Source organism: Haliotis rufescens, unplaced genomic scaffold, assembly GCF_023055435.1.
Source record: "Haliotis rufescens isolate VD_foot unplaced genomic scaffold, xgHalRufe1.0.p SCAF_3, whole genome shotgun sequence".
Lineage (NCBI taxonomy): Eukaryota > Metazoa > Mollusca > Gastropoda > Lepetellida > Haliotidae > Haliotis > Haliotis rufescens.
The window spans coordinates 50990812-51013320 of NW_025964001.1; the positions used below are offsets into that span (position 1 = coordinate 50990812).

Consider the following 22509-nt stretch of genomic DNA (forward strand, 5'->3'; position numbering starts at 1 on the left):
TTTTCACCCTGTAGTGATTCTCGTTGAGTATAGGTCCTCAGCAACCTATGCTGGTCGCAAGAGGCGAATTAATGGGTCGTCGGATTATGTACCGATACGGCTGGACTATTGCCGTTTGTAGCGTTAAACAAAAAAATGTTTCAGCTTTTACATCACAATCTGAAATCTCCCGGATATCCGTTCACGGCAGGCTACCGAGGGCCAATACAACGAAACCCCGTTAATCAGGACGGTTTCATGTACAGATAAATTGTCCGGATTAACGAAACATGCCCTTCATATGTGGCAAACCGGGTTTCCGGTATAACGGGTTTTGGTTGTATATGACGAGAATGAATAACATAGTTAATCAGAGGTCCAAAGGTTGAAGAGGGACCTTCGCGCAGAGACCAAAGACCAGTTTTACTTAGTTTGAAGGTTTCCTGAAAAGACATAAAAAACAGCAAGAAGGCATCAGTGGGATGACCAGCCTGTCCCCTGAATATATTGAGCGCACCGTAACAACCAATCACAACAAATGTCGTCATCAATGTTTCTGAACCACGGTGTTATTAACCAATATCGATCTTTACTGCGAGTCCTCATTCAATCTGCACATGGACCATTCAGCTTGCCTGGAGCCCGATCGTCCCAGAATTCCCTGTAATTCATTGAGAAACGTCAATGTTAATCCCCGAAGGCTGTCGGACCATCTATTTAAGGACATCTAAATATAGAAGCTGATTCACAGAGGCCTAGTTTTTTTTCTTTCAAAAAACCGTCTATCAGAAGAGTGATTAAAGGGAGGTAAATGTTGCAAAACCTTTGATCTGGCCGATGATGTGAAGGGCCATGACAAGAATCCAAGTATTGACATTAGGTGCTTGCCCGGTCACTTTGTATGCAACTCTACACAGACTTGGTTCTTCATCGAAATAACAAAGTGTGTCGTGCATGGATTGCATAAGCTGTGTCCCATAGAGGCAGTTGTTGCAGGTGTTTAGTTAGTGAGTTGGGTGTAACGACGCTTTGAATAGTGTTTCCAAAGTATACCATAGCGCGTCAGATACCCAATTTTTAAGTGACAAAGGTCGTAAACTTTTTCCACTTTCGTGAAATTCAAAAGTCAACGCCAGAGAATATTCAATCTCGATTACCTGCAGAAACAGGTTCCAATAGTAATGAAAAATGACATGAACTGATCACTGAAAATCAGTGTTGACACCAGGTGTTCGCGAAAAGGGTAAGCGTGTCTTGCTCTACCGGCAACACCCGCATTTCACACAATTTACACATAAAATTCAGTGCGTGACGCCTTAAGCCGCACCCGGCAATACTTATGAGGCACATAAACAAAGTGTGGACCAGACAATCCAGTGATCAGTGTCACGAACAAGAAGCCGGGCTGTTCTGGTACAACGCCACGCTGTCAGCCAAGTCACGAAGCAAGACCACCTGATCCATTAAAGTATCCATTAAGTGCCAGTACGTTACTCACGAACAAGAGTGTAGCGATAACTACCTAAGATCACGATCAGGGCAAATAAAGGATTCGAACCTAGGGACAGCAGACCCAGGAACGGCTAGGGGACACACATCTGAACATCAATTCATTGGGTCCCCCGTCTGGCGCTTTGTCCTCATGGATGGGCACGCCTTTTCTCAGCTTCCGAAGCCTCGTAGTCTTAAGTTTATCCCGTAGTTGCCTCAATAGTGCAGCATAATATGCTCCGTTTATTGGAAGATAATGATGACACAATCGGCAGGTTCCAGTTGATGGGACGGTCTTTGCCTGCTTTGATGGTAGTGATGTCAAATGCTGCCACTTTATTGATTGTTGTTTGGACTCGGGTTTCAGGTATCATCCATAGTCGCAATTCGTTTCAAGAACCTCTCTGGATCAGCTTCAAACAGTGCTAGATTATCACGTGTTTTTGATCAGATATGAGAAGCTTTAGGACCCAACGAGCTTATACTTTCTTTATTGCCACAGTTTCTGTGATAATGAAATGTACTCTCAACTGGGAAAAGCCTGCTGAACTAACAACAGATGACGCTCAGTCAGTCGCCGGTCGGCCATCTCCATATCGTGGATTCTCTGGATCATTTCTGGTGTTGCTGACGTCACAGGACACATGCCGTCTTCAAGGCTCTCCCTGCCATGCATAAACTTTGCTGCTTACCTCCTTTTCATGGCCCAGGGAGCAGTATCCTTACGTACAGATGTGGCGTTACACTCAATGGCCCAAGGAGCAGTATCCTTACGTACAGATGTGGCGTTATACTCGATGGCCCAAGGAGCAGTATCCTTACGTACAGATGTGGCGTTATACTCGATGGCCCACGGAGCGGTATCCTTACGTGCAGATGTGGCGTTATACTCGATGGCACAAGGAGCAGTATCCTTACGTACAAATGTGGCGTTATAGTCATGTCTTCATGAATGACTTTTCTGCAAGTACGTATTACTGTTTGTCCATGCTACAGTGGTCGCAGACCCCTGCTTGTCTTACTGACTAGTCACAAAAAACAATTTGCTTACATAACTCAGGTTTTGTGGCTATACCTCTATGACATCATGCAATGTCGACAGCAAACTATTTAACTAGTACGCAATTCCTTCTACGTGAGGCTCTGAACTTGCCAATCAAGCCTCGTGTTTCTTTGGAAACAAACTGTGTATGTTAAACGTCCAATCTTTTTCTTTCGAAATACCTCGACAATGGTAACTAATATGGTAGCAGCACGTTGTATCCATATACTCATCTTTGGCATGGCGTTTGAACACTCGAACACTCGACTTAACAGCGAGACGCCTATGTTCGATCATAAGATATCTTCAAAGTCATCATGCATCTTAAGGCACCCAACCATACTGTCAAAAACAACGTAAATGTTAAACGCGGAATGCGGAGTTTCTGTTGAGGAACGTAATGTCAGCCTGCTGTTACATAAGACAGACTAACCCAAATGATGATATCTTCAACACAAAGTCGTAAACAGTAAACAACAACAAGAGCATGGAATAGAGATCATGTTATATGAACACAATACATATCATGACGTCACGTGACACGCATTTACGCGTCTCACGTGACACGCACGTCTGCATAAACACGTGAATTGCGTGTGTTTATACAGACAGTACGACATATGCTATAACCGAAAACAAAACACAAATAGATCTATTCAGAAAAGTCTCACAGAAAAAACATATTTTTAGAATTCAGTGCTATTGCTTCCAAATAGCACAAATGCTATGAAGGTTGAAGGTCCTGCCTAACAAGCTTTCTGTTATCGGTCATTGCGTTGTGTGTACATATATATGTATTTAAGGCCAATGTAGGTATATGTATCATGTGATGCATGCGTAAGTTAGAGATGCTCCTGGGATGCTTGGGGTCAATGGGTACATGTATTTGTGTCGTACTCACCGATATACCGTGGGAACCAAGGATGCCAGCGGATCAGAGATGGGTCTGCTCCGTGACCTCTTGCTGTTCTTCAGCTAGACTGATTCACTTACGTAATAATGATCTCGGGATCGCTCCAGGTTTAGGTTGGACTAAAAAGTATTTAAGATGTGATTTTTGTGTTTGTTGTCGAGCGCTATCTTAAAGATGAATCATTTTAAAGTGCTCTTGGCATGCTTTTATAAGGGAAGGGAGATGCTAGGTGGTCGGGAGCGGAATGGTAATAGTGCGTATCGGCGAACCTGAAGAGCCCTTAAGGGCTACGTTGGGGTGAAGAAGTTGGGATATCTTCATCCCTACATTAAAATCGTTGGGAATTATACATGTTGTAAGTATTTTATCTTTGTAAGAAATTCTGAAGTTTTATTGTGTTTTTTGTGTGTAACATTTGAAACTGATGGAATTAAACTCGCTTTCGGCTACACCACTATATTCTACCAAGCAATTGATCATGACTAGTGAACGATGTTTCTGTTGTTGTTGATGGTGGTGATAATGATGATGTTGATGAAGGCTTCACGTCTAATTGTTTCATGATTTCCCATTATTTTGACACAAACGAAAGCCTTTTGTGGGTTTTTATGGGTTCAATAATATCATAAAAACCAAACACGACTAAGTTCCGTGGTCAGTTGCTTATGCCGGAAAACAAACGCATACACGATCACATTCTATGTTTAAAATACATAATATAAGATTAAATATTTATAAATGGAACAGTACAGTATTCTCTCCTTCACAGAGGTTAACATGGCCAGAGAGCCATTTTCTCAGCCTGATACGAGAGGGCAGTTTGCGCATTACGCACCGTAATCTCTGCCACGACGCATATGCGCACAAGTCTATTTCAACAACAGACTGCTTTCATGATGGCGCATCGACGATACCCCATGAAGAAAAAAATATTTTATAATTCAGTTTGTAATGCATCTACAAACAGAATAGAACAACTACGGATCATTTGTGCTCCGAACAACATACTTAAGTCTATATTTCCGTGCGCAGTAATATCTGTGACAGGTGTATCTTTCCATCGAACGTTTTGATTTTTCAAATAAATCTTTGTCTTATCCAAGATGGCGGACGTTCCCAAGAGAAACCATGACAGACGATGTATCTGAAGAACTCTGGTCCCTTCAAGTTCGTTACAGCCATATTCTACTATGTTTATTGATTTGAAGTTGTCACCAGTCTTTTCCTTGGGTAGGAATAAAAAAGCGGCGAAATTGATAGATCAGGGCCCCTCTTCACAAAGCGATCTTATCGCTACGACAGTAAGTAAGTGTTTAAGTATGGGAGTTACGATCACCTTAGCGCTCCGATCGCTTTGCGGAACGGCCCCTGGTATAATCTTTCATTAAGCGGTCTACATGCAAGGTTGTTTTTAACGAACGTACACGTGACGTCCGACAGTGACATAATATAATGTGTCAAGGCAGGCGACGGCAGCACAGTGAGTGAGTGTTATTTGCTACCGCAAGAAGCACTATTCAAGACACAGACACCCGTGCATTATCCAGCCTGGACAGGCACACCTGCCGTTGATTGCATGGACGATCGGGGCGCGAAGACACGCAATCAGCCAGGTCCTAAATTCAAGCCGGATCCCATTTACAAGCAGTAGGTACTGTGAACCTAGTACGACGTGGAGCGGCAGGCAGATAGGTACTGTGAACCTAGTACGACGTGGAACATGGAGTGGCAGGCAGATAGGTACTGTGAACCTAGTACGACGTGGAACATGGAGTGGCAGGCAGATAGGTACTGTGAACCTAGTACGACGTGGAACATGGAGTGGCAGGCAGATAGGTGCTGTGAACCTAGTACGACGTGGAACATGGAGTGGCAGGCAGATGGGTACTGTGAACCTAGTACGACGTGGAACATGGAGCGGCAGGCAGATAGGTACTGTGAACCTAGTACGACGTGGAACATGGAGTGGCAGGCAGATAGGTACTGTGAACCTAGTACGACGTGGAACATGGAGTGGCAGGCGGATAGCTACTGTGAACCTATTACGACGTGGAACATGGAGCGGCAGGCAGATAGGTACTGTGAACCTAGTACGACGTGGAACATGGAGCGGCAGGCAGATGGGTACTGTGAACCTAGTACGACGTGGAGCTGCAGGCAGATAGGTACTGTGAACCTAGTACGACATGGAGCGGCAGGCAGATAGGTGCTGTGAACCTAGTACGACGTGGAACATGGAGCGGCAGGCAGATAGGTACTGTGAACCTAGTACGACGTGGAACATGGAGCGGCAGGCAGATAGGTACTGTGAACCTAGTACGACGTGGAACATGGAGTGGCAGGAAGATAGGTACTGTGAACCTAGTACGACGTGGAACATGGAGCGGCAGGCAGAAAGGTACTGTGAACCTAGTACGACGTGGAACATGGAGTGGCAGGCAGATAGCTACTGTGAACCTAGTACGACGTGGAACATGGAGTGGCAGGCAGATAGGTACTGTGAACCTAGTACGACGTGGAACATGGAGTGGCAGGCAGATAGGTACTGTGAACCTAGTACGACGTGGAACATGGAGTGGCAGGCAGATAGGTGCTGTGAACCTAGTACGACGTGGAGCATGGAGTGGCAGGAAGATAGTTACTGTGAACCTAGTACGACGTGGAACATGGAGTGGCAGGCAGATAGCTACTGTGAACCTAGTACGACGTGGAACATGGAGTGGCGGGCAGATAGGTACTGTGAACCTAGTACGACGTGGAACATGGAGTGGCAGGCAGATAGGTACTGTGAACCTAGTACGACGTGGAACATGGAGTGGCAGGAAGATAGGTACTGTGAACCTAGTACGACGTGGAACATGGAGTGGCAGGCAGATAGGTACTGTGAACCTAGTACGACATGGAACATGGAGTGGCAGGCAGATAGGTACTGTGAACCTAGTACGACGTGGAACATGGAGCGGCAGGCAGATAGGTACTGTGAACCTAGTACGACGTGGAACATGGAGCGGCAGGCGGATAGCTACTGTGAACCTAGTACGACGTGGAACATGGAGTGGCAGGCAGAAAGGTACTGTGAACCTAGTACGACGTGGAACATGGAGCGGCAGGCAGAAAGGTACTGTGAACCTAGTACGACGTGGAACATGGAGTGGCAGGCAGATAGGTACTGTGAACCTAGTACGACGTGGAACATGGAGTGGCAGGCAGATAGGTACTGTGAACCTAGTACGACGTGGAACATGGAGCGGCAGGCAGATAGGTACTGTGAACCTAGTACGTGGTAGAACATGGAGCGGCAGGCAGATGGGTACTGTGAACCTAGTACGACATGGAGCGGCAGGCAGATAGGTACTGTGAACCTAGTACGACGTGGAACATGGAGCGGCAGGCAGATAGGTACTGTGAACCTAGTACGATGTAGAACATGGAGCGGCAGGCAGATAGGCACTGTGAACCTAGTACGACGTGGAACATGGAGCGGCAGGCAGATAGGTACTGTGAACCTAGTACGACATGGAGCGGCAGGCAGATAGGTACTGTGAACCTAGTACGACGTGGAACATGGAGCGGCAGGCAGAAAGGTACTGTGAACCTAGTACGACGTGGAACATGGAGCGGCAGGCAGATAGGTACTGTGAACCTAGTACGACATGGAGCGGCAGGCAGATAGGTACTGTGAACCTAGTACGACGTGGAACATGGAGCGGCAGGCAGATAGGTACTGTGAACCTAGTACGACGTGGAACATGGAGTGGCAGGCAGATAGGTACTGTGAACCTAGTACGACGTGGAACATGGAGCGGCAGGCAGATAGGTGCTGTGAACCTAGTACGACGTGGAACATGGAGTGGCAGGCAGATGGGTACTGTGAACCTAGTACGACATGGAACATGGAGCGGCGGGCAGATAGGTGCTGTGAACCTAGTACGACGTGGAGCATGGAGTGGCAGGCAGATAGGTACTGTGAACCTAGTACGACGTGGAACATGGAGTGGCAGGCAGATAGGTACTGTGAACCTAGGACGACGTGGAACATGGAGCGGCAGGCAGATAGGTACTGTGAACCTAGTACGACGTGGAACATGAAGCGGCAGGCAGATGGGTACTGTGAACCTAGTACGACGTGGAACATGGAGCGGCAGGCAGAAAGGTACTGTGAACCTAGTACGACGTGGAACATGGAGCGGCAGGCAGAAGGTACTGTGAACCTAGTACGACGTGGAACATGGAGCGGCAGGCAGATAGGTACTGTGAACCTAGTACGACGTGGAACATGGAGCGGCAGGCAGATAGGTACTGTGAACCTAGTACGACATGGAGCGGCAGGCAGATAGGTATTACTAAAACAATTACACCATAAACCAAATCAAAGTCAAACTAATACATTCCAGCGTGTCAAACTGCCTATACATGAACCAAATCATACTGTATTCAACCCTGGCTTGAACTCTCGTGTTACCTGCTGTTGGTTGCACTGGAAACTATAGGTGTTGGCAATTAGGCGATAGCACGGCAATAACCATACTTGGCACCATCACAAAGACAAATGGTACTAAAGGCTGCGTGGTGCTGAACATATATCCTCTCGAATGTTCACGATGGTATCTCCCTAATCCAGTGTAACGAGGTGCATGTTTGTGTGTTGAGAGCAGCACAGATGGAGCGACAAAGGGGCTTCATCCTGAGGGCATCAAGCACATATGTACAGGCGAAGTACTTCCATATGAATTAACATTAGAAAGACCTGTCAACATGCAGCTAAAAGACGGGCGGAAACACGTCCAAAACATGACAGACTGTCCAAAATTCTCATAACGATAACACAACAGGCAGACCAAATGTTCGATCTTTCGGAACCAAACCCAACGATTCGGTTGAAGAAGTGAGCGGAGAAATTGAGGATAATTCACATTTCGAGTGAAATATCATGTTTCTCTCATCGAGGGAGGTGGGGGTGGGGGTGGGGGTGGGGGTGTGGGTGGGGGTGGGGGGAAGGAGATATTTTCACTTGTGAAATACATTTTGTGTAGTTGTCTACGGGGAAATTAAAATATTTTATTACAAATGTAAAACCTTGAAACGTAAATTCTCCCTACCTAACACACAGGAACGGTTCACCAGATCTGAAAAAAGTATAAAAAAATATTTAGAGTCACGAAAATTCTTTATCATACATTTCTATATGATTATTTACAATATCAACTTTAACAGAACGTATCATAGAATTCTAAAATAACTAGGTGACAGCTGTTGGATGTACACTGCAATGAAAATATTACTTTTCTCAACTTGAGAAAACTCGCTATATTTTGGAGTCGTGTGATGGGCAGAGACCTGATTCCAAGCTTTACACTCAGGTACACTGTGTGCCATGCATGCCATGCGTATCCTTGTGAAACAATGTGTAACCATGCAGTTGTGTACCATGTCTGTCAAACGTATCCTTTGGCACCACGTGTAACTCGGGTATATATGTGTACCTCTGTGTATCAGGTATATATGTGTACCTCTGTGTATCAGGTATTTCTGCGACCTCTGTGTACCTCTGTGTATCTGGTATTTCTGTGTACCTCTGTGTATCAGGTATATCTGTGTACCTCTGTGTACCTCTGAGTATCAGGTATATCTGTGTACCAGGTATATATGTGTACCTCTGTGTATCAGGTATATATGTGTACCTCTGTGTATCAGTTATATATGTGTACCTCTGTGTACCAGGTATACCTGCGACCTCTGTGTACCTCTGTGTATCAGGTATTTCTGTGTACCTCTGTGTATCAGGTATATCTGTGTACCTCTGTGTACCTCTGTGTATCAGGTATTTCTGTGTACCTCTGTGTATCAGGTATATCTGTGTACCTCTGTGTACCTCTGTGTATCAGGTATATCTGTGTACCAGGTATATATGTGTACCTCTGTGTATCAGGTATATATGTGTACCTCTGTGTATCAGTTATATATGTGTACCTCTGTGTACCAGGTATACCTGCGACCTCTGTGTACCGCTGTGTATCAGGTTTTTCTGTGTACCTCTGTGTATCAGGTATTTCTGTGTACCTCTGTGTATCAGGTATTTCTGTGTACCTCTGTGTACCTCTGTGTATCAGGTATAATTTTGTACCTCTGTATATCAGGTATATCTGTTGACATCTGTGTACCTCTGTGTATCAGGTATTTCTGTGTACCTCTGTCTACCTCTGTGTATAAGGTATATCTGCGACCTCTGTGTACCTCTGTGTATCAGGTATTTCTGTGTCCCTCTGTGTATCAGGTATACCTGTGTACCTCTGTGTATCAGGTATTTCTGTGTACCTCTGTGTACCTCTGTGTATCAGGTATTTCTGTGTACCTCTGTGTATCAGGTATTTCTGTGTACCCCTGTGTACCTCTGTGTATCAGGTAAATTTGTGTACCTCTGTGTACCTCTGTGTATCAGGTATATCTGTGTACCTCTGTGTATCAGGTATATCTGTGTACCTCTGTATATCAGGTGTATCTGTTGACATCTGTGTACCTCTGTGTATCAGGTATTTCTGTGTTCCTCTGTGTACCTCTGTGTATCAGGTATATCAGCGACCTCTGTGTACCTCTGTGTATCAGGTATTTCTGTGTACCTCTGTGTATCAGGTATATCTGTGTACCTCTGTGTATCAGGTATATCTGTGTACCTCTGTGTACCAGGTATATCTGCGACCTCTGTGTACCTCTGTGTATCAGGTATTTCCGTGTACCTCTGTGTACCTCTTTATATCAGATATATCTTTGTACCTCTGTATATCAGGTATTTCTGTGTACCTCTGTGTATCAGGTATATCTGTGTACATCTGTGTACCTCTGTGTATCAGGTATATCTGTGTCCCTCTGTGTATCAGGTATTTCTGTGTACCTCTGTGTACCTCTGTGCATCTCTGTGTATCAGGTATAATTTTGTACCTCTGTATATCAGGTGTATCTGTTGACATATGTGTACCTCTGTGTATCAGGTATTTCTGTGTACCTCTGTATACCTCTGTGTATCAGGTATATATGTGTACCTCTGTGTATCAGGTATATCTGTGTACCTCTGTGTATCAGGTATTTCTGTGTACCTCTGTATACCTCTGTGTATCAAGTATATTCCGCTGTGCCGTATGTACCTCTGTGTTCTACTGTATGTCGCGTTGTACTCCAGTGGCACATTGGATTCGCGTCAGAAGTAGTATTTCAGTAGTAGGTTTCATTTATCCCCCATCAAACATGTCTGTATACTTTCTTCTGCCCGTCAGTTTATAAAACTTTTCGCATTAGGTGTTATAAGGTACCCACAGTACAACTGATGTATGAAGGGGGAATATGCATGCGGCACACACTCTGTTATACTTCCGCGCGTAGGAATATATCCTTGCTGGTATAATGTCATGTACAGCATATCAGAGACCAAAAACTTCTGGTTCCGTTAAATACCGCACGTGAGATTCGAGTGTCTCTTATGGCGAACACGCGGTGTATTAGGTGTCGTGCCAACTGTTTACTGGTGTCGTATGACGTTGTAATTATAATCTGAGCTTTACTACCTGTGCGGGAATTTCGTTCTCATATACATGAAAGTTCCCCTCTTGGGTCTCCACCAAGTCTAGTGTCTCTTTACGGTCTAAGTCTAGACGTCGTAATCAGTACTCTGTGTGAAACTGAGATGTCTCTTGTTTTGTGTGTTTGTTGTTCAACTGACCACACGATCCCGTTAGTCACCTCTTACGACAGGCATGGGTTGTCCAAGAACAATTAATTCTCACCCGGATTGTCACGGCGTGCGTGTGTACGTGCGTACGTGGGTACGTGCGTGTGCGTGTTTATCAGGAAGACAGCGTGGGTTGCGGCATGTCACGACTGCCATCTGCTGCTAGTGTAGTGTTTCTAGAAACAATTATGATGTCTGAAGACCCCCTCCTAATCACAACAGACAATTATTCTTTTGAAAAATATAATGCATATATTTTTGATCTTATGAAAAGAAATTTGAAAAAACTCTTTTTTTTATTATTGATGCATTAAAGTAATAAAACTCTGTTGGCTCTTATTCTGATGAATAAAACAACACAAATGAGTCTTGTGACATTCAAGTCGTCATCATCGGTAATAGTTTACAGTATTTAACAAATGCTGGTAGTGATCAGAATACCGAATTAAAAGAGACTTTTGTTGACTTTGATCGCGTTAAAAAAACCATTATACTAAATCATTGAACAAATTTGTTAACTCATGAAAAGTGTATAACATTTTCTGTTATGTCAAGTGCCATTAGTTTTGCTTGACGGTTCTGTTGTGTTATAGTGCATGTTTTCACATGTGTTTAAACGACACATCGCACATCTTGAGTATTAAGTACCTCCCCTGTAGCTTTTGCATGAAGCACTATCACCTCAATTGTCTTGATACTGATTAAGTAGATCCTGATGGACTGAACCAACTTGTGATTATAAGCGTAGACGTTGCTGCACGTACCAAGGACTCACAAATGTGTAAACTTCGAAAGTAAGATTTGATTCTTTACTAACAGGGTATGTTGATCTTTTAATTTACCAAAACAAAACGTTCAATTCTAATTTCATAATTATTTTTGCATATATTGAGTACAAGAGTCCCACGGGTAGGCGATCTGGCGATAAGGCGGTCTGTCTACTGTCTACAATCTACTGACTTGTGTTGATTATGACCTATCACAGAGGTAACAGGAATAGCTTTTATCAAAGTTGACATACAAAGGCGTTTCGATATAAACTTTGCTGTGCAAAAGAAAACACACACTTAAAAATTGCTTTTGACAAAAAGAAATTACAAACGTTATTAGGCTGGCCACAGTCGCCGAAACACTTCAAACCTACGACCCAGAATCATACACATCACCATCGAATAACCGTTCGTTGTTTTTTTCATTTTTAGCCACCAACAAACGCGGGTGTGTACTTTCTTTGCCTGGCAGTTTAGTTGTGGACTATCCCTAGGCCATGTTAGATTTGGGACTTCCCCAAAACAAACAGACTAAAATGGTAACTTTCGATGCCTTTGTTATATTTCAGACACCCAGACACTCTCGAGTTATCGACGAATATATACACTTGCTCTGTCCTTGTCCCGACACAATGCCGAACACAGACACAGGACATTTGTACTTTGGCCAAATGGGCTTAAAACGACGTACATTGTCCATTACGACAAAACCTCGCTTGTGAGGAATGAATGCTGGAAGTGTTTGTCCGGGTCAAGGGATTAAGTTGTCAAGGATATAGGTTATTCTGACATTGCCTTGGCACTACTGCCCTACTTTCTGTGATCTAGTGTCACCTCTTCACGCGTAGTAACACACAGCAGCGTAGGAATCTATTTGGAAACAATACTGCGTACACACAAAGTCATATACGCCTGGAAAAAACTAAGCATCAATATTTTGATGTATTTTCATATATCATGTACTTCCATGTAACATTTGGAAACATTTACATAAACTGCCGAAAGAAGAAAGGATACACTTGAAAATTGAATTTGACTAAAACCAGTCGTCGAAACACTGCAAACTTAAGTATAAAATGCATCACCAGCGAATGATCATTTCCTGTTTGTTTAAATTTTAGCCACCATCAAACGCGGGTGTGTACTTTCTTTTCCCCGACAGTTTCTTTACCAAGGATCCACTGTAGATCAACTGTAGAAACTAAACAACAACAACAACAACAACAACAACAACATAAAGCTGCGGGTACTATAGCGTGGGGCGGGGTCGGGGTCGGGGACGGTGGGGTTTAGCCTGCAACAAGCTAGGTTGAGGGTCAGTAATGGTAAGGAGGCACATTCCAAGTTACCTATAAGGAAACCCCAGGATACACAGGTGGGGTTGGTAGAAGAAAAACAACACCAAGCAAGCAACCGAAGATAATAAAAAATGAAATAAAGCGACAGGATAAGGGAAACAACAAAATCATTTTATAACCGCTGCCCCCATTGTATATTAAATAAACAAACAACCACAACCAAAACACCAGCACTAGCACCACCCAAACATCACCAATATACCCCAACAAACGACTAAAATACAACACACACACACACACACACACACACACACACACACACACACACACACACACACACAACCCCCCCCAAAAAAACAACAACAACAAAACAACAACAACAAGAAATGGAAACTAACAAAACAATAGCAAAAAAGTTAAGAAATTACGTTTTTTCGTTTAAAAGACTTTTGTAAAAAACAACATCCGTGATGTGACAAGTGTGTGGTCTCAGCCCTTCGTGTAAACTGAAATCCTTTAGTCCTGGAAGCCATGACTATTGACATATCAGGGACGAAACCACTATCTTCTTCACCACTCGTGATTATTGTGTCACTTTATTTCGATAGCAGATACTCTCTTGCTAAAACTACGATTCTATACTCAAAATAGACGTTGACGTTTTTGAGACAGTCCTTGAACGATGAGTAAAACACGCCACAACATAAACATGCGTGCACATCTCGCAACATGCATCTGGAGTACGGTGGCATAGCTGGAAATATATAAGAGCATGATACAACACGTTACTCGTGCACTCTGTTAGGTCGCAGAGGTCAAATGCTGCACGCGGAAAACGTGAACCTCGTCAATGACGTCATAGCAAAGACGTGATCCCGTGAGAAAGCAGCTGGTGGACCGCTAAAAAGAATACCGTGGGAACGTATGTTATACTCTTAGTTGAACGTAAGAATGAGTGAATCACGTAACGTCTTAACCACGGCACTTGGTGTGCTGCTATTTCTTGGCAATCACGCCATACCTCATGACTGAAGGAATAGGTTAGCCGTGTGTTCATAAAGCGATAATTTTAACCTTAAAAATTGGTAATGCGCTAGAAAGTAGCTTCGCTGTAATCACAGCAATTGAAGGAATGGGTTGAGCGTACACACACAAAATATTCGTTCTTGTCTATTACGTTTTGTTGTTATTGTTATTGATGTTGCCTATATTTACACAGCATACAAATACAATCAGAGCATATTCCATTAACACTCCTTGTCATATTGTCTAAGCTTAGTGGGTGAAGCGTTCACTCGTCATGCCGAAGGCCCGGGTCGATTCCTCAGACGGGTACGAGGTGTGAAGCCCATTACTGGTGTCCCCCGCCGTGATACTTTATGACCATTGCTAGACTAACGTATAGTCTCTGAAATGAACTATTTTACAGAAAAAAACAGTTGTTAAATTATAGTTATAAAATATAATGGAAAGGAGCCAGAGACCTTCATTTTCAGATCTGATACTGCAGTAATGTAAACTTGCCAAATACTATAGACTTGCGTGAATTGTATTGGATATGTTTGTTTCAGGGTCTGTATGACAGACTAGAATATTGCTAAAAGCGGCTGAAAACTAAACTCACTCATATTTTCTTGAACGATAATTATAGATCAACCATTGTGCTCAGTTAGTTGTTGAACCCCGCTCTGAACAATATTTCAGCTATATGACGGTAGTCTGTTAATAGTCGAGGTTAGACTGTTCAGTTCTTGACATTTGGTGTAAAATGCAAAATAGTGGTTATTATTATATGAAAATCAGTGATGACACTAGATGTTCGCAAAACAGCATGTCCTGCAGCCGCCTCTCATAAATATGGCATAAAAAAGGAAGCATTTATTTATTGCCTGACGCAAGTGTATGTTTGTTTGTTCGTAACACATACCTTGTTTCAATGATTTAGAATGACGTTTAAAGGATTTAGTTGCACAACACAAACAAACAAACAAACAAACAAACATACAAACAATAGTCTATGTTTGACCTGCGTCGCGGGATGCGTGTATGAAGATTATCCTTATCCTTACTCAGTTGGACTAACGAACTACTGTTACAATGTAATTTGTCTATGAATTATTCATTTTCCCTTAACAGTGTACTTCAAATGTTTCTTCATTAACGAGGGCTAGCGAGTATTGCTGACTATTTCACCAAACATTTCAAATACCCACAAAAAATTAACATTATTTTATTATCTTTAAACATATACTATTTTTGCAACTTTTTCTTCCTTTAACTGAAATATTTCACATTCCTCAGTGAAACAAAAGCATACCGCACTAATTACTTCAATCACATCAAATATCTACGCTTAGTGCACAAGATTACCATGTAAGTTTATGCCCTAGATGTTAATATATATTAGTCTTTCCAATACATAAGTTAAATTCTTGTTTAAGTTCCAAGGACTCCTATGGTAGCGTGATAAATCAATGTTTTGTTTACACATTTTCCACGGCATGTTTTCCCCATGTTCTTCAAGTCCGCCGGAGCTGCTTCCTAAGTCTCCCTGCCGTGTTTTAACGAGGTATTGATGCGTTGCGTGAAAGGCGGGTGTGAACGTGAGTCTTGTTGCGTCTTTTACAACACGACTCGTTGCCAAGGAAAGCAAACAAATAAGGGAGGGGTGTATGTGGGCACGGCAGGTATCATTGTGTAGTTGGAAACCTGGAAACATTGTTAATAGGGCAACGTTGCTCTGATTGAACGTTTGGCCGAGAGGCAAATATTTGATTTTATCGGATATATATCTGTTTTGAATTCGTTCGTCTTGATGAAATGATTATAGGACATATATGTTGCCACCTGTTCACGCGAAGGAATGTTTAGAGATTAGTGCCCTTGGAGATATGTGTTGGTGTGTTTAGTACAGGAACCCTACAGCGGGTATCCTTGATATGCTAAAATATGATTATTACGACAGAAGGCATTTAGTGAAAACCCTTTATTTCGATCTCAATTAACAGATGCGTTGTTTAAGCAGATGTAATCTTTATGTTCCATTCAAACCCCTTACATGTGCTGTAGTATAATAGCGACAACACTCGCCTGTCTCGAACTACGGGTTACTCAAAATAGTGTTGTCCCTGGAACTTCTGCTTAACTGAATATTGTCACAATTCATTTACCGGCAGTCAGGATTTTAATGTACTTTCGTTTGGATTTTGAAATGAAAACATTTGTTATTTTTCAGCAATTTACTTTTTTAAATTTTAAGTCATCAGGACTACGAGCCATATAATGAGTTAACAGTTGTCCGAAACAAGCGGGAAGCTGATATCAGACCTTAGCGTGTCTGTGAGGGTTCTGACGGTGTCCTCAAGGTTACTTTCATGTGTGTGTGTGTGTGTGTGTGTGTGTGTGTGTGTGTGTGTGTGTGTGTGTGTTTGTGTGTGCTTGTACTAGTCCGGACGAATGCCGGATTTATAGTGCTTGCCCATTGAGATACCATGCCGCAGTTTAACATGTATACACCACTCAGACACAGTTTACAGACTCCGAGCCGACGGGTCCTTGTTTTAGGCCCTGAAGGCCGAGCGCCATGCAGGGAAACAACATGTACAATCTTAGACTGGGGATCGAACCACCGGCAGTCTGCACTACGGAGGCGGTCAAACATTTACACAGTTAATGGATTTCGAGACGTTTTACTTCACTTCATTTAGGTTGGATATTTTACAAGTTACTTTGTTATTTTAATGTTATAATGTTATTGTATATATTATAATGTTTTACATGGTTGCTATTTATTTAAGTTAAGCCATCAATCGTCGTTTCACACGTATTTGTTTACATACCGACTGTATTTGTATATACAAGCTTTATTTGTGTGACTATTGACCCATGGTCTCGCAAAAACCTAATTGACATTCAGTGAGTTTCATGTTATTTTCCGTTCTAATTCAAAATTAGAAATATAAAAAGGGACATACTGAAAAAAGAAGTCCCTGCTACTTTCTTCCTTTATGAGAATAATATGCTTGTCCAGTGAAACCTCGTTACCACGTCCTACTATGGACCAGTAGGCTTTTATATTTCGCTTGTCTTGAAGTCGTGTTTCACTGACCATTGTTTCATAACGTGCCATTGTATCCAAACACTTTAAAAAATCCTCTTTTCTATATTTAATTGTGTATAACATTCAAGATATGTTATTGCAAATTATTTTTTATTTTATGTTCAAACAAAAATCACAATTTTTATCTAAATTCAAGACCAAATATTATATCCCCTGAGAAACCAAACACGGAACAATTCTACATATGTTCGACATGCTTAAAACCCCCTGTAATTCCTTGGTCAAGACAGAAACCGACCTGATGTTGGAATACCTTTACGCTCGTCTAGCTTTCACCCGGCATTCCGAGAGTGTTTACAATCGCTTGATACCATAACTAAATCATTTGCAGTTTTAATTAATAAGTTATGACTAATTGAAGAGATCCCGTGATGAGACCGCGATGCCGGCCGCCACGAAGGCATGTGCGCAATGAACAAACTGAGGAGCATATTTGACATCGTTCCAAAATTCCTGAGTTGGAATGAGCGACCTGTACTATGTCTTCAGCTTATTCTCATGCCCTTCCAGATAAAACGTTATGTCATGGTGAGAGAATTGCACTAAATATATCATTGTAGACAAAGAAATGGCACGTATATGTTCGGCACGTATATACGAGTTAAGTAAAGATTTGTAATAGACCCTGGGAAATTTTCCAACTTTGATGGCATTATTTGAGCAAGAATCACGTATTCTTGTAACCATGCCGACCTTCTGCTTGAACGTTCGTTTACCATGTGCGTGATTATGGTGCATAGAAAACCTAAAGATATTAATGTTCTCGATACTTTAATGCGCTGCAACGTGTTTCTGATCCAGGTTGGAAATCGACCTGTGTATATTATTCTGATTCTAATCGCAGCTTTATTTTAAAACCATTTTTTATTGGAACGTGGATGTACAGTTTACCACCTCGACCTGATACGTGTGACCACCTCGACCTGATACGTGTGACCACCTCGCCCTGATTCGTGTGACCACCTCGACCTGATACGTGTGACCACCTCGACATGATACGTGTGACCACCTCGACCTGATACGTGTGACCACCTCGACATGATACGTGTGACGACCTCGACCTGATACGTGTGACCACCTCGACCTATATATACGGAAACGGTTTACAATCTCTCTCTCTCTCTATATATATATATACGTCTACTGTTTACAATCTCTCTATATATATACGTCTACTGTTTACAATCTCTCTCTTTATACGAAACGGTGTACAATCTCTATATATATACGTATACGGTATACAATCTCTCTCTCTATACGTACAGGGTTTTCAATCTCTCTCTATATATATATACGTATACGGGGTACAATCTCTCTCTATATATACGTATACGGTGTACAATCTCTCTCTATATATACGTATACGGTTTACAATCTCCCTATATATATACGTATACGGTGTACAATCTCTCTATATATACGTTCACTGTTTACAATCTTTCTATATATAAGTTCACGGTTTACAATCTACCTCTATACTTAGACGTTTTACAATCCCACTCTGTATACGTGTACGGTTTACAATCAGCCTCTTTGTATATTTACATGTATGGTTTATATTCACTCTCTCTTTACATATAAAGCTTACAACCACTCTCTCCGTACATATACACTCAATCTGTATGCGTGGCTCACATAAATTTCAATCACTTTCTATGTCATGTTCATATCACTCTCCAATTACAATTTATATTCAAGCTCCCCATACATATAAGATAAACAATGTATTTGCTTCACAATCACTCTCCCCATACATATAAGATAAACAATGTATTTGCTTCACAATCACTCTCTCCATACATATAACATAAACAATGTATTTGCTTCACAATCACTCTCTCCATACATATATTCTCTGTCTGTCTGTCTCAAAACGTTACTAGGCTAGGCTATAGGCTGATGGGTGTAGTTTAGTTTGCCTGGCAGTTTAGTTGTGGACTATCCCTAGGCCATGTTAGATTTGGGACTTCCCCAAAACAAACAGACTAAAATGGTAACTTTCGATGCCTTTGTTATATTTCAGACACCCAGACACTCTCGAGTTATCGACGAATATATACACTTGCTCTGTCCTTGTCCCGACACAATGCCGAACACAGACACAGGACATTTGTACTTTGGCCAAATGGGCTTAAAACGACGTACATTGTCCATTACGACAAACCCTCGCCTGTGAGGAATGAATGCTGGAAGTGTTTGTCCGGGTCAAGGGATTAAGTTGTCAAGGATATAGGTTATTCTGACATTGCCTTGGCACTACTGCCCTACTTTCTGTGATCTAGTGTCACCTCTTCACGCGAAGTTATGTAACACACAGCAGCGTAGGAATCTATTTCGAAACAATACTGCGTTCACCCAGACGCTGTTTGCCCAGCAATTATTCGTTTCCTTCGCCTTCCAAACAGCATCGCTCTGGCATCGTATGTATCATGAAGACGTAGGTCACTATTGGTTAATACTGTTTTCATGTTGATCGAGGCTGTTAACACCATGAACAATTCAGTATAATTGTAAACGTAAATGCGCTGGGGTGTTCTCAAACGTCGGTGTACCAACAATATGATAGGCTTTGCTTGCGAAGATTGTGTTGAATAGAATTTGGGCCAACTTTGTGGATCAGAATATACGATTATACTGGACTAAAGCCAAGACGTTTGGGATTTCACTACCTGAGTTAAATGTAAAATACCACTACAACCTGATGAAAACTGGTAAAAGGACTCTTTGTGTTATTCTAGATGGATGTACAGATTTGCATCACGTGCTTTTAAGAAGAAGAGAAATCAGTTTATGCTCAAATAACAATTGCCCTAGAAAAGTTAGAAAACATCGTATTAGAAACTATCAATGCCTATGCCTATCAATATGAATATACCACATGATGAACTATGGCAAATGTGTTTCGCCACGATATTTATACAGGATACGATTCTAAATGACCTTTTTATATGGAAATATATATTAAAACAGTGCTTAATTTGGTTTTTCAGGTTTACATATACCGCGAAGGTGACACTCATAAATGAAGACGGGGGCAATACAAACGTGTATGAAACATAATAAAGACGTTTATATAGTAGGAATTGTGTATCATTTTACTTTAGGTTTCGAGTGTCTCGCATAACAAAAGGCCACCTATTCATTTGCATTTTCAATTAATTTGGTAAACATTTCTTTTAAAATTAATCCTTTTTTAATAATATATCATGTTCTGATCTTTGTCTGATCAAACATATTTTTCTATTGAATCTCCCATTCTCAACCTACTCATCGGGAAAACCACCAATACGATACCTTAAGTTTCTCGTAGTCATACAGAAAATCGATTTATTTTTCGATAGAATTTTATCTCCTATGCGATTCAATACAATGATCCCCATCATCCTTGGCCGTGTATCCTATATTTCAGAGAAATGTGAAGTTGTTGATTCGTTATAATCAGCGAATGTTAAGGTTGAGGTGATAAACGCGATGCTCGGACATTTCATTTGGAAACGACGGTGTTTGTAGGAAGTTTCAAATGCTAAAATTCACTTGCATCGAATACTCAATAAAACCCGAAATTCTGAAAACACATAAGAATGGTATCGACACTGTGAAATACAAAAGTTATCCACTATATCTTCAGGTGAACCCTCACGTTTGACAGTCAGGGCGTCACTCTGGAAGGCAATGACGTCATGACACAATGGATGACGACAAATGCTTCCGCGATAACTGAACTCGCCTCTAATGTTGCAAACAATATTTGATTGACGTGGTATTCATTTCTACAAGCTGAATGGCTCGTTTTTTCATATATGGGTTTGGGAAAGGAAAAAAACCCACTTCACACCCTGCGAAAAGTCCATTAGATTCCCGGGCTTCAAATCCCATTTTCGCATTTTTCGACAAAGATTGCAACGCAAGAATGCAGTACACACTCACCTTTGTTTAACAGTACACTGTGAAATCTCGTTAATGCGACGTCAAAAGATGGAATGTTGCGGCGTTTAACAACAAATAATCATCCAAACAACTTCTATACATGAACATTACTGTTGTTAATGGCACGGATGCACGGGAGGTATCTCCTGTCTAAGAAGTAAAAGAAAGCATACACCCATGTTTGATGGTGTCCAGAATTAAAACCAAAAAGAAACGATTATTCCATGGCGATTTGGCATCATAATTATATTTTGGACCTTACGTTTGCAGTGTTTAGGCGACTGTTTTCAGCCTTGTAAGGATAATATTAATATTTCCGCGTCGGGGATATAGCGATGATTACTTTAAGTGTTGTCTATAACTGTCTAAACATATTCATAAGATACGAATTATCATTCACCCTTTACACAAAGTCACGATATATCATGCGCACATGGCAGTAACACCACTGTACTGTACGCAATGACCTCTGATCTTCGTCATACACAAGATTTCTTAGTCACTAAGTACACATTTTATGGGTGGAAACGGAAACCTCACTAGGGTTCGTGGCAGTCGGTTTATTTGTTTGACATCATGAGCATCGATCTGCGCAATTGGGATATGATGTCACACAACAACCATGTCTGACCACGCGATTCCCCTAGTCGCCTCTTACGGCATCCTAGTTGCCTTGTGACAGTCGGTCATGTCTCTCTGTGTGCAGGGGGTTCAATATATGTTTCGGCCTGTTTCAACCATTGTTCACAAGTCACAAATCGGGTAACGCCGGCGGCGGAGAGTTGTGGGATGGGTAGCTGTGCTCGGTTAACTGAGAGGTTCCGTGGGTCGTTCCTGTCTTACACATGCATAGGTTTTAAAATAGTTGTCTGAATATATTCGAAATTTGGCTCTGTTCACACCCATTAGCTGAAATGAAGAACCTTCTGGAAATAAAAGAGAAAGCACCGATACGGGTACTAATAAGCATGTGTAAAGTGGATGTAAAACTATGCCAGCTACTACTACTACTACTACTACTACTACTACTACTACTACTACTACTACTACTACTTCAAAATGTCCGATCTTATTGTCGTGCGTGTAAACACACACCGCAACATAAGCTTTTATGCATGTGGGTAAACTTCGGAAACATACGGTACAGCTTACAGGTTTAAAAGTTACGGACCGCAGTTCAGTTATATCGTCAGGATGATCAATTTGCTGGATTAACGAATCATGGTAATATGCTATAAATGATTTTCAG

The 22509-nt window shown here is 41.9% G+C and overlaps 1 protein-coding gene across 1 annotated transcript in view; it reads left to right on the forward strand.

Annotated features, from left to right (window-relative positions):
• The first annotated feature begins 7078 nt into the window (after positions 1-7078).
• LOC125384398 overlaps positions 7079-22509 on the forward strand; it is a 39192-nt gene continuing 23761 nt past the window's right edge. The window contains exons 1-3 of the mRNA XM_048403450.1: positions 7079-7625; positions 9409-9471; positions 9956-10028. Coding sequence (XP_048259407.1) covers positions 7079-7625; positions 9409-9471; positions 9956-10028 — 683 coding nt within the window. The remainder of the gene's footprint in view (positions 7626-9408; positions 9472-9955; positions 10029-22509) is intronic.